Here is a 12,481-nt window from a genome sequence, read left to right as displayed (position 1 = left end):
AAACAATCTCTAGGTCCAAAAATAAGAAAATGATAAGTTATGGAACGTCAACTTAATGAAACATCATGCTTCATTAAAATGGATATATATGAAATACTTCCAACAACAGATGTTTAGGATACAATAATATTAAGTAGAAAAAAAATTAGAGAACATGCACTTTAAAAATCAAACATATATATTTAAATATGCCAGAAGTGAAATAGGACAGACAGGTTTTGATGATGATGTCAGGTAAAATATTTTAAAATTCATTTACTATTGGTCACAGTGTTATCTTAACAAGGAAACAATTTTTTTTTTTTTTGAGACAGGGTCTCACTCTGTAGCCCAGACTGAAGGGCAGAGGCACACTCACAGCTCACTGCAGCCTTGACCTCCTGAGCTCAAGTGATCCTCTCACCTCAGCCTGGCGAATAGCTGGGACTACAGGCATGTGCCGCCACATCCAGCTAATTTTTGTATTTTCTTTAGAGACGGGGTTTCGCTAATGTTGCCTAGGCTGGTTTTGAACGCCTAGGCTCAAGCAATCCACCCTCCTTGGCCTCCCAAAGTGCTGGGATCACAGGTGCGAGCTACTGCGCCAGGCTGGAAAACAATTTTTTAAATATTTCACAGTCAAGTCAGATGAAAATCAAATTTGAATTTGGATAATAAATGAATTAAACACATGCTGGCTTATAGAGAAATTATTTCAATAGTTCTCGTTACTGGCAGGTATTTTGATATAACACAGTAAATGATGTCACACATTACAGCAGTACTGGTGTATATCCTAGAGTTTTGGAGATAGTCTAAACAGCATGGAAATGTAACATATTTAACTATAAATATAGTGTTTTTTTGTTTTTTGTTTTAAAATAAAGACTAGTCAAGTGCAAAAGTGAGAAGGGGCAAAAGAGTAGAACAAAGAGCTTGACCTGTAACTGTGAACATTGAATGGAGATAACTCACTATCTTTGGAACTGCTGGTTCTGCTTTTGATTGAACAGTGACAGAGAAAGTGTGAGTAGAGACATTTATTTTTCTCATGGTTAGTACATAACACCAACGGACTACTTCCGAGTTACTGTAAAAATCCCAAAGGCAGGGTAACCATAAATCTTACTGCCCAATCCGACATACTTTTGAGAGCAAATGATTTATTGCTGTTATCAATTACACCGAAGTAACAGACATAAATCTACCCCCGGAAAAGTGGGATACAGTCACCTTATATTAGTGAGATATGAGGCAAATATTACTAGTATAATACAAGAATAATAACGATGCTAAAAGCTAACACTTAACTGAGCACTGACCAGGTGCCAGCCTGTATACTTGACATATGTAAACAGCAATCCCATAAAAATTGGGATAGATACTACAAGGTAGATACTATTATCCTATTTTATTCATGAGGTAAAGGAGTATAGAGAGGTTAAGTGTCTAAGGTCATCCAGCTAGTAAGTAGTGAAGCCAGAGATGGAACCAGAGCTGGCTATCTCCCAAGCTCCTTTTATGGTGTTATCCTGACCAAAGTATTTTTGGAGGATTCCCTAGCTCCCTGCCAACAGCCTATTAAGCACTTACTGCATTTGCACCAAATTGAATTTGTTCAATCAATGGAACCCTGTTGGGCATGTTTCTTTTTCCTCCTTTTCAAAGCCCTTAAAAACTTTTTTTTTTTTTTTTTGAGATGGAGTCTCGCTCTGTCACCCAGGCTGGAGTGCAGTGGCGTGATCTCGGATCACTGCAACCTCTGCCTCCCAGGTTCAAGTGATTCTCCTGCCTCAGCCTCCCAAGTAGCTGGGACTACAAACACCCACCACCATGCCTGGCTAATTTTTATATTTTTAGTAGAGACAGGGTTTCACCATGTTGGTCAGGTTGGTCTTGAACTCCTGACCTCAGGTGATCCACCAGCCTCGGCCTCCCAAAGTGCTGGGATTACAGGCGTGAGCCACTGCACCCAGCCTAAAATCATTTTTTTTTTTAACTTTAAAAATTTTACAAATTAATCCCAGCACTTTGGGAGGCTGAGGTGGGTGGATCACGAGGTCAGGAGATCGAGACCATCCTGACTAACACAGTGAAACCCTGTCTCTACTAAAAATACAAAAAAAAAATTAGCTGGGCTTGGTGGTGGACACCTGTAGTCCCAGCTACTTGAGAGGCTGAGGCAGGAGAATGGCGTGAACCCGGGTGGCGGAGCTTGCAGTGAGCAGAGATTGCGCCACTGCACTCCAGCCTGGGCAACAGAGCAAGACTCCGCCTCAAAAAAAAAAAAAATTTTTTTTACAATTGAGGACAGGCATGGGGGCTCACACCTGTAATCCCAGGACTTAGGAGGCCGTGGCAGGGGTATCACTTGAGTTCAGGAGTTCCAAACCAGCCTGGGCAACACAGCAAGACCTCTCTCTACCAAAAATCAAAAAAATTAGCCAGGCATGTGGGTGCGCCTGTTATCCCAGCTACTTGAGAGGCTGAGGCAGGAGTATTGCTGAGCAAAGAAGATCGAGGCTGCAGTGAGCTATAATCGCACCACTGCACTCCGACCTGGGCAATAGAGCAAGACCCTGTCTCAACAAAACCAAACAAAACCAAACAAAACAAAAAACAGAAAAGCCTTCCCAACAGGAGCAGCAGCAGATAGAATGAGACACTTCATTCAAGGTTGCCAGGAATATTATCTTTCTCACTGGCTGACAGCATTGGAACCCTAAATATCAACCCGTATGTATGTATGTATGTATGTATGTATGTATGTGTGTGTGTATATATGTAATATATATATATTCCATATTTTTCCATTTCCCTACTTCCTATTTGAGTGAAGTGCCCATAGTTTGGGCACTTGTTTATATCACACACATCCTTGGTAATCCACATTTTTCTATCTCCAGTCCTCTCTCCTACTCCAGATACATCTAGGTATCTATTCAACATCTCCATTTGCATATCTAACAAACTTCTCAAACTCAACATGTTCAAAACTGATTTCCTTAGCTTCACTTCTGAACATTCAAAGAATTAGTGCTCTGATCACCGCCTTTACTTCTGTCTGCATTCTCTACCATGATGACTTCATCTATTCCTGTCTAAAATCTGCCTTAAGGCTTAAAACTGCCCAATTTTCTCTCCATTTCTGAATTTTCTACTTAGGTCCAAGTTGGTAATTCACCTGCCTCCTATCATCATGCCTGGATTCTAATAGACATTTTATATGTTGCATGGCTAAAACAGGGTTCTGCTTTCAAATTTGCTAATCCTTCTGTCTTTCCTAGCTTAGTATCATAATTTCCCACACAGTTGCTCCAACCAAAAACCTAATATCCACTCACCCATCATGACCAATCCATTCACTATTAACTTTTTAAAATAAATATTCAGGATAAACTCACAAACACACATACACAAGTACTGGACTATGTATAGAGCATTCCTAGAAGGGTAAATAAAAAACTGATCACATTTTTCACTATATACTCAGACCTTTTGAATTTTATTCTGTGAAACAGATGACCTATTCAAAAATTATCAAAATTGAAGAAGCAATCAGTTAATGCCTTTTGAAGGGGAAGTGGGGACAGAAACTGGGAAATACGGGTGAGAGGGTTAGATTTCACTCTATACTTTGTGCATCACCTTTCTGAAATACTTTACAAACTATTTCAGGTTCATTAATAGTTATCTTGTGAATAACTTAAAATGTAGAAGTTCTTATCACTTCCTGGCCTTTTGGCTAAGATCAAGTGTGAAATGTAGAAGTTCCTCTAAGCTTTACTTCCCTCAAAAACTAGTTTTATCTTGTCAGCAGGATTCACTTAAAAAGACAAATTCATAATGTTTTTTCTCTTTTTTACAGGGTCTGCTCTGTTGCCCAGGCTGGAGTGCAGAGGCACAATCTCGGCTCACTGCAGCCTCCGCCTCCTGGGTTCAAGCAATTCTCTTGCCTCAGCCTCCCGAGTAACTGGGATTACAGGCATGTGCCACCACCCAGCTAATTTTTGTATTTTTAGTAGAGATGGGGTTTCACCATGTTGGTCAGGCTGGTCTCGAACTGCTGGCCTCAAGTGATCCACTTGCCTCGGCCTCCCAAAGTGCAGAGATTACAGGTGTGAGCCACCGTGCCCAGCCTCATAACCGTTTCAACTACTTTTTCACTTGACAAGCAGATGTGAAGTTAACAAAGTCACCCATATTTGAAATAAAGATAGTATATTCCTGGGGCAGGCAGAGGCAGTTGAGGATCATGAAATAACTATGTTGGCATAGTTATTTAGGTGTTGATACTGTTATTATGCCATTGAAAGTTAAACAGAGAACCCTCTGGATACATGTTTTATACCAATGCACACTATCTTATTAGTCCCTCTCATAATGTGCAGTCATCATTACTGTTACGGGTTGAGGTGTCCCCATCCTCTATGGGACACCTCTATGTTGAAGTCTCAGATTCCCTAGAATCTCAGAATGTGACCTTGTTTGGAAACAGATTTGCTACAGACACAATTAGTTGAGATGCGCTTATATGGGTAGATCCTAATTCAGTGACTGGTGTCCTTAAAAAAATGGAAATGTACACACGGTGATAGACATGCATAGAGGGAAGAGAGATGGAGAAAATGGTCACCTACAAGCCAAAGACAGGGGTCTGGAGCAGATCCTTCCCTCACAGCCCTCAGAAGGAACCAATCTTGCCAACACCTTGATTTTGGACTTCCAGCTCCAGAACTATAACACATTTCTGTTCTTCAAGCAATTTGTAGCCATTTGTTACAGCTAATACAATCACACATAGAAATGACTTGTAAATGACTAGGCATTTCAGAAGACTAGCCATTTAAAAAGACTTTGACGGAATACTCTTCAGGTCTTTTGGAAAGCTAAAATCTTCTAAGAAATTGTTTTCGGTATTTTCGCAGATCACCTCAAATTCTGATACTAAGATATATTATTAGTATACCAAAATTAAACAACAAATTTTAAGCAGGTATTTTTTTTTTTCAACCACACTAAAAGTCTGCAATTTTGTGAAGCCCAGGGGAAAAAAAACTTAACGTTAGTTAGTGCCTCAGCATGGAAATCAGTCATCTGCAAAGGGTTTCCTAAGCACCCAGAGGCTCCCTAAGTTGGTTAATTATTGAAATCATCTGGGAGAGAAGAGTCACTGATTTCACCCTAGACCTACTCAGCGGGAATCCGTAAGAAGGGCTTTAGAAATATATTTCTAAAATGCTTCTTATAATGAGTTCTGTTTTCCGTGTTCGCTACTACTGAGTCAGGTAACCCCATGCTGTATTTGCGCAAGTTAACTCTTTAAGCCAAGTGCAGCCTTTCCCCTCACTGCACATACTCATCCTTTTTCTCATGATACTGCCCCTTTTTTTTTTTGAGACGGAGTCTCACCCTGTCACCCAGGCTGGAGTGTGCAGTGGCGCGATCTCGGCTCACTGCAACCTCTGCCTCCCAGGTTCAAGCAATCATCCCACTTCAGCCTTCCAGGTAGTTAGGATTACAGGCATGCACCACCACGCCTGCCTAATTTTTTTTTTTTTTTTTTTTTTGTATTTTTAGTAGAGATGGGGTTTCATCATGTTGGCCAGGCTGGTCTCGAACTCCTGACCTCAAGTGATCCGCCTGCCTTGGCGTCCCAAAGTGCTGGGATTACAGGCGTGAGCCACCCAACCTGGCCAATACTGCTTTTTTGAAGAGACCAGGCCAGGTGTCTTGCAGAGTATATGATGCATATTTAATGAACACATATTTGTCCCTAGTGTCCATAGGTTTCTTACTAAATATCCACTCAACATTTACTGAGCAATTTGCAAGTCATAGACTTAGGCAGTGGGGACTGAGGTGGGTAAATCACCTTCAGGTTACTGAAGGAGGTATATCAAGCATGTGAAACAATTAGAATGCAAAGGTTTTGTGCCATAAAAGACCTGTGTTGACACTGAGGAGGGCACAGAAGTATCCCTAATTTGGAAAACCTAATAGCTTCTTTTTGTATAGTTACCTTAGAGTAGCAACTTTTCCCCCTATAAATATTTAACACAATTTAAAAATCATCTAAGTAACAAAGTATGTGTTTGACTTACATTTTGGAAATACTGGCAGAAAAACTGAGCTTAGTTTCTTGGAGTAGCTTCTTGATTTTTTCACTGTTGGTATTATTGCATCTTGAAATTATCTTTGATTATGCCTTAGACTTACCCTATTTTTACTGAATAATAAGTTACTTCATACCCAATGTTGTCTCAGTTTAATCAGCTTTGCCATTTGTTAACCAGAAATATGATCCAGCCATTAGAGCTATAAGATTAAAATACGGTCTAAATGAAAGGCATTTAATTATTCTCAGTTCCACTTGGCATATTGTACTGTAATCTCGATTCCTTCAAAGTCTGTATCATTATCAGCATCCCAGCTATCAAGGATAAATACAAAGAACTTTCATTATTATATCAGTTCTATCTCTTTGAAATCTTCCAACATCCCCTGTGAAGTAGGTATTTTGTACCATTTTAAGCACTAGGAAACTGAAGCAAAGTGAAGCAACTAGTAATAAGCGGTATTTAAACATGCCTGACTCTAAGCCCTGTGCTCTTCACCTTTTAATCCCCGAGTAGAAAATTTCACATCAGTATAAATCCGTGGTTCTCAAAAGGAGGCGATTTGGCTCCGACCCCAGGGGAGATATTTGGTAATGTTTGGAAATACTTTTTATTGTCACAACTGTGGTGGGGATGCTGTGGTGGGGGGGACCAGGGTGCTACTGATATCCAGCGGGTGGAAGCCAGGGGTGCTGCCAAACATCTTGCAATGCACAGGACAGTCCCCTACAACAAAGAATTATCCAGCCCAAAATGTTAATAGTGCTGGTTGAGAAACCCTAGTATAAACACAATATTCCTCAACATGCTTCTTAAAGTAGCATCAACAGCCCATTCTGGTTTTTCCTGAAATCAACATTTACAGTGAAAGAAAATACTTTAAGCCATAACGAGATGTTACTTTGGTTCGAATATCTGTGCCTCCCTAAAATTCTCATGTTGATATACATTTTATTAGCCAGAAGCCCAAATCTCACCATTATGTTGAAATCTTAATACCCAACGTGTTAGCACTCAGATGTGGGGCCCCTTTGGGAAGTGATCAAGTCAGGAGGACTCCACTCTCATGAATAGCATTAATGGCCTTATGAAAGAGGCTAGAGGAAGCTCCCTTTCCTCCTTTCTGTCATGTGAGAATACAGCAAGAGGCACCATCTTTGAAACAGAAGGTAAGCTCTCACCAGACACCAAATCTGCCAGTGCCTTGATCTTTGACTTCCCATCCTCATATCTGTGTATATATACACACATTGGGCAATGTATCTGAAAAATGTTTGAGTTTATACTGTAAATTCTGAAATGATCACAAAATGTTGGAGGTTTCAACCCCAAATAGTATATACTGTTATATAAGCACACAGGAATGGGGAGATAATGGTCTGTATGCTTGACATGTTTTCAATGATGTATTAATATGATTGTCGCTATCTTTATTCTTTCTATTTAGAGGATACACGGTGGGGGGGGGGGGGGAGGAAACCATGACACAGCAAGCAGGGAGGAATAAAATATTAAAGCTTTAGTGGACACTGTATAAAAGGCACAATAAAGCCACACCATGAGGCAGAGAACTGCTTTCTTGATTTTATTTCAAAAGTACACAAGGTCACAAAACTAGAGCAAGTTGTTTTTCTTAACAAATTTTGTTCTTACAAATTTCAAAATCTGCACCATTGGATATATAAGCCAGAAATCATACATACAAAATCTGAAACTGACACTGTCAGTTCTATACTTTGCACACGTGAAGTGTCAGAATATTTTCCTCATTAGTACAGGTGTATTTATCACTAAAATTCACAATTAGGGAAAAGAATAAGTGAATCAATGAATTGTGGTTCTCTTAAAACTTGTGTCATTAAATAAGTTAGCAGAAAACACAAAGTTCTGTTTTGATGGAGCTTTTAGTCTTGGTGACCAAAACCAAACCCAACTGATATGTACTATATTCTTAAATTATAAAATAAGATAAATTATAAAAGTTAACCATAATGAATAAGAGGCTGGGGTTATCTGCTATAAGATAAATGATCAGCCTTCCCTAAAGATAAATAAACTGAACCACAATTCACAAATGTGTTTATTATTCTTCCCTGCTTCTATAACATTTATAAAAGGAATTTGTGCTCAGTTGTGGTCTATTTTAGTGTTAAAATAGGTAAATGAGTAAGAAATCCTATTGCAGAACATGATGCCTTTATTGCTGGAATATCCAAAGGCATTCAAAATATTAAAACTTGCCCAGAACATTTACACTACTAAACACAGGAATGTTATAAAGATATATGTACATATATATATAATATATAATGTCACAAGCCACTAAGAAGTTAAAATTGTGCCAACATTTTCTACAAACTACTCTTTATGTGACACATCAAAGCATTAACCACATAAAATATGAACTTTTTCTGTTCACACTGGAATAAGGCATCTGAAAGCCCTAAACACTGCTGAAGTGAAAATTAGAAGAAAAAACTCAACATTCACATAACATCAAATGTACATGCTGCACGCACACAAAAGACACTGAGAATATTTTTAAGAAGCCACACATCACAGAATTTGATAGTCAACTTCATGCAATGAGTTCCTTTTATATTTCATCAAAAGGTTTACTTGCCCCTTTACTTGTTCCAAATTTCCAAGATTAACTCTTAAATTTGAAAAAGTATCTTTTTAATAAAAATCAGGTATCTCTTTATATCCATGATCTATATGGATAGTGATTTGGATTTTTTCAATCAAACTCTCCCTAAGATACACTCAGGCTGTGTTTCCATTTTAGAAAGTCCATGGCAGATAGCTCAAATTAAAAAGAAGCAATTTGTCCAGAATAATTGGTTACTGTCATGAATAACAGACATTTTGGGGGGTGGGGGAGTGAGAGGCTCTCTAATAAGGGAATCATATTAGTTAAGATTACCAGCAAGAAAAAAAATAGCTGTAAACTACTCCATATTCAAAGTACAGAACTGGCTGGATGCTGCGGCTCACACCTGTAATCCCAGCAATTTGGGAGGCCAAGGCAGGAGGATCTCCTGAGCCCAGCAGTTTGAGACCAGCCTGAGCAATAGTGAAACCCCATCTCTTAAAAAAAAAAAAAAGTACAGAACTATATATTCTACAGTATCATTTCTCTTCAAATTATCCTCTGTAACCTAAAGAGATGGATGGTATCAAGTCTCTCAGTTATAAAGTAGAATAAAATGGCTTTGCTGTTAAGATGCAGTACTGGGCCGGGTGCAGTGGTTCACGCCTGTAATCCCAGCACTTTGGGAGGCTGAGGCAGGCAGATCACGAGGTCAGGAGATCGAGACCATCCTGGCTAACACGGTGAAACCCTGTCTCTACTAAAATTACAAAAACTTAGCCGAGCGTGGTGATGGGAGCCTGTAGTCCCAGCTGCTCGGGAGGCTGAGGCAGGAGAATGGCGTGAACCTGGGAGGCGGAGCTTGCAGTGAGCCGAGATCCCGCCACTGCACTCCAGCCTGGGTGACAGAGCGAGACTCTGTCTTAAAAAAAAAAAAAAAAAAAAAGATGCAGTACTGTCCTTGACTGATCTGATCTAACGGAAATGCTTTAGTAATTTTTTGTTCAACTACTTGATTACCAGTAGTAATTCGGGAGCAAATATTTGATCTCTGGTTCAGCTAAATTATCAGTGAGAACTACTTGAAAACGTATTGGTACTATTTGGCTGACAGAATTTTACAGTGAGACATAAGCCTTTAAAACAATGTCCTCTAAAATATGAAGTATGTGGGAAGAGAAGTCTTGTTCCTCATATGTTATTAAAAAAAAAAGGAAGGAAAGTCTTATACGTGTCCACTTTCTATGATAACTTCTACTTAGATCAATAGGATAATTTTCATTATATGAAAGTCAGGAATAGGAAGAACCAAAACTTTATTATTAATGTTCTGTTTATTTACTTATTTTTTATAATATTTTACAAATAAACTTTATTCATATAAAACAGGCCAAACATCTGACTTTCAAAAATGGCTAGTGTTATAAAATCAGAAACATAGAGTGTTGGGAATATTGAAATTTCTAAACCTTTATGAATAACACAATTGCTTAAGTTATATCCACAAAGAACAGAAAAGAGGCAAGCTTGAAAATGTGAGGATAGAAAGGTGTCACAGTGATGTGTTTTTAGAAACAGTACCTTCACCTCTAAGCACCTTTCAGGTAGGTGATAGCTAGCTCATAGGCACCAGAAATTCATAATAGAAATTAAATTACCAAAAGGCACAGAAGAAAATGTTAACACAAGTATAAAAGTAATTTTACGTAAGGTTAAAACCTGTTTTTAAAATGCTTCCAAATATGTAAAACTATACACAAATCCATTACACATTCAGCTTAAGTTTACCATTAAAAAGTGTACACACAATACTCTAACTGTAAATACATGCCACCGTTCATAATATAGCATTTACCACCACAGCACCCAAAGATATTAACAGAAACCAACTCCCTACTAAAATCTAGGGAAAGGTTTTAGAGCTAGTGAAATAATTTATTGCAGACCATATTTATTATAAAGAAACTGTTGGCTCATTCTACTATATCCACACTCCCTCACAATCTTAAGGGAAATACAATAAACCCACTTTCTTCTCCTAAAATGATATTTAGCACATTTGGCAAGGAGGAGTAGTCCCTTTACTCCTTTTTCTTATCTTTTTTTCTTTTTCTTTCTTTTTTTTTTTTTTAAGAATAAATCACTTTCACAAAACTAAGACAAACTTTTTCGAAGCTCAGCTTGATTTGCTGGAACTACACAGAGACATGTTTGATCACACAACAGCAACTGTACATCCTCCCAAGTCTGGAATACAGAATTGATGGAGGACACTTAACTTGCTTAAAATGTATTTGATTATTCTGCATTTATGATAAAAAATATCATCCAGGGATTATATTCAAGAGGGTAAATTTAGGATTACATGTTTCTAGAACATATAATATGTAACACCATCCAAAAACAACAACAACATAAAGCACTGGAACCAAAGAACCACTTAAAATTTAGAATAAATTAGGAAATTTCAATCTATAAGTGTCAAACAATAAATGAGTTATAATATTTTTCTAATAAGAAAAATATCACCTGGGAACTATGAGATACTACATCCTTGATCTGGCTGGCCACCATTTTGAAGACCACCACAGATCTCAAGGCATGAGACCACTCACCAACAAAATCTATCCCTGCTATTGCACCTAGTGTCATCTCAATATGTGGCTGACAGCAAATGTTCTAACTTAATCTGATAGATGCTCCTTTAGCATATAAAAGAGCTTGCTAAGTCCCTATTACCTGTAGCAGTCTATCAACTAAATATTTAAGAAGTCATTTCATAGACAAGGTTTATGAATGACTTAGAAGTAAAATTAGTAATTTCTAAACCACTGTAGTGTTTTCTATGTTTCTAGAGATATTCCAAACACAGAGTTTTCAAAGGAGCTGTAAAACCAAGTACAAACATACGTAAGTAATTTTGTCATGGATATTTCTGTACTAATTTGGGGGAGACTGGTGGGCCATAAATAAATGAAATACACATCCTAAAAATAATGGTAAAAATGATCAAGTACCACTTTCAGATGGTTATTCAAGTATCAACTTGGTATGCAAGTAAGTTCACCCATGTCTTCACCTATGATTTCATATTCAAAGCGCTACATCTTACTTAGGTACTGATAAATTTAGAAACCTTTATGATCAACCTCTTAAAGAAAATCCAGCCTTTTCAGATGGTAAACTTGTCTTTACTAACTTTAATGCCTGTAACTATTTCGATATAACCAAACAAAAATTTTTAAAAATATATTCCGTACAGTTCCTGATTAACTTATTTTTTGATGTATTTTGAGGCTAGTAACACAATTTAGACCAGAATAGGTTTTCATATATCAAAAAAAGGAAAGGAACACGGAGAGCACAGATGAGACATATAGAGGCTCTATACTATAGACCCATCCTTGCTCTGTGCTGGAATCATCACAGGAATCGCACCCATTCGACTTAGATTAGGGGCAGCTACCTTAGCAGGTGGGAGAGTCGGACTCTGAGGAGTGCGTTCAAAGTCTTCACTTGGTACTTGGTTATACTGAGTCTTGGAATATCCTTCCATGTTGGAAGGAGACATGGACCCCAGGGATGAATGATTACTGCCGATGTAGCTTCTGGCAGTGGACGTACGGCTCTTTGGAGGCGGCACATCTTCCCTGCAAAGCAAAATCCCCAATACATGTCAAGAGAATAAGTTTCTAAAAACCTACAATTATGCAAGCTATGAATCATGGATAAGAGCCTGTATTTAGGTACTAAACATATAAAAGTGTGTGTGTGTGTCACAAAAAAGCAA

At 38.2% G+C, this 12,481-nt stretch overlaps 1 protein-coding gene across 2 annotated transcripts in view; it reads right to left on the bottom strand.

The window, feature by feature from the left end:
- Nucleotides 1-12,481, bottom strand: part of CXADR (CXADR Ig-like cell adhesion molecule) — an 83,073-nt gene that overhangs the window by 18,312 nt on the left and 52,280 nt on the right. Inside the window, exon 7 of one of the 2 annotated variants that reach the window (XM_034948168.3) lies at nucleotides 12,158-12,341. In XM_034948168.3, coding sequence (XP_034804059.3) covers nucleotides 12,158-12,341 — 184 coding nt within the window. Of the gene's footprint in view, nucleotides 1-7,667; nucleotides 12,342-12,481 lie in introns of those variants that run through there. The other variant, XM_034948167.3, reaches the window with a different exon arrangement.

Source organism: Pan paniscus, chromosome 22, assembly GCF_029289425.2.
Source record: "Pan paniscus chromosome 22, NHGRI_mPanPan1-v2.0_pri, whole genome shotgun sequence".
NCBI lineage: Eukaryota > Metazoa > Chordata > Mammalia > Primates > Hominidae > Pan > Pan paniscus.
The sequence above is the reverse complement of the archived record's forward strand: the minus strand, read 5'-3'. Positions and strand labels throughout refer to the sequence as shown.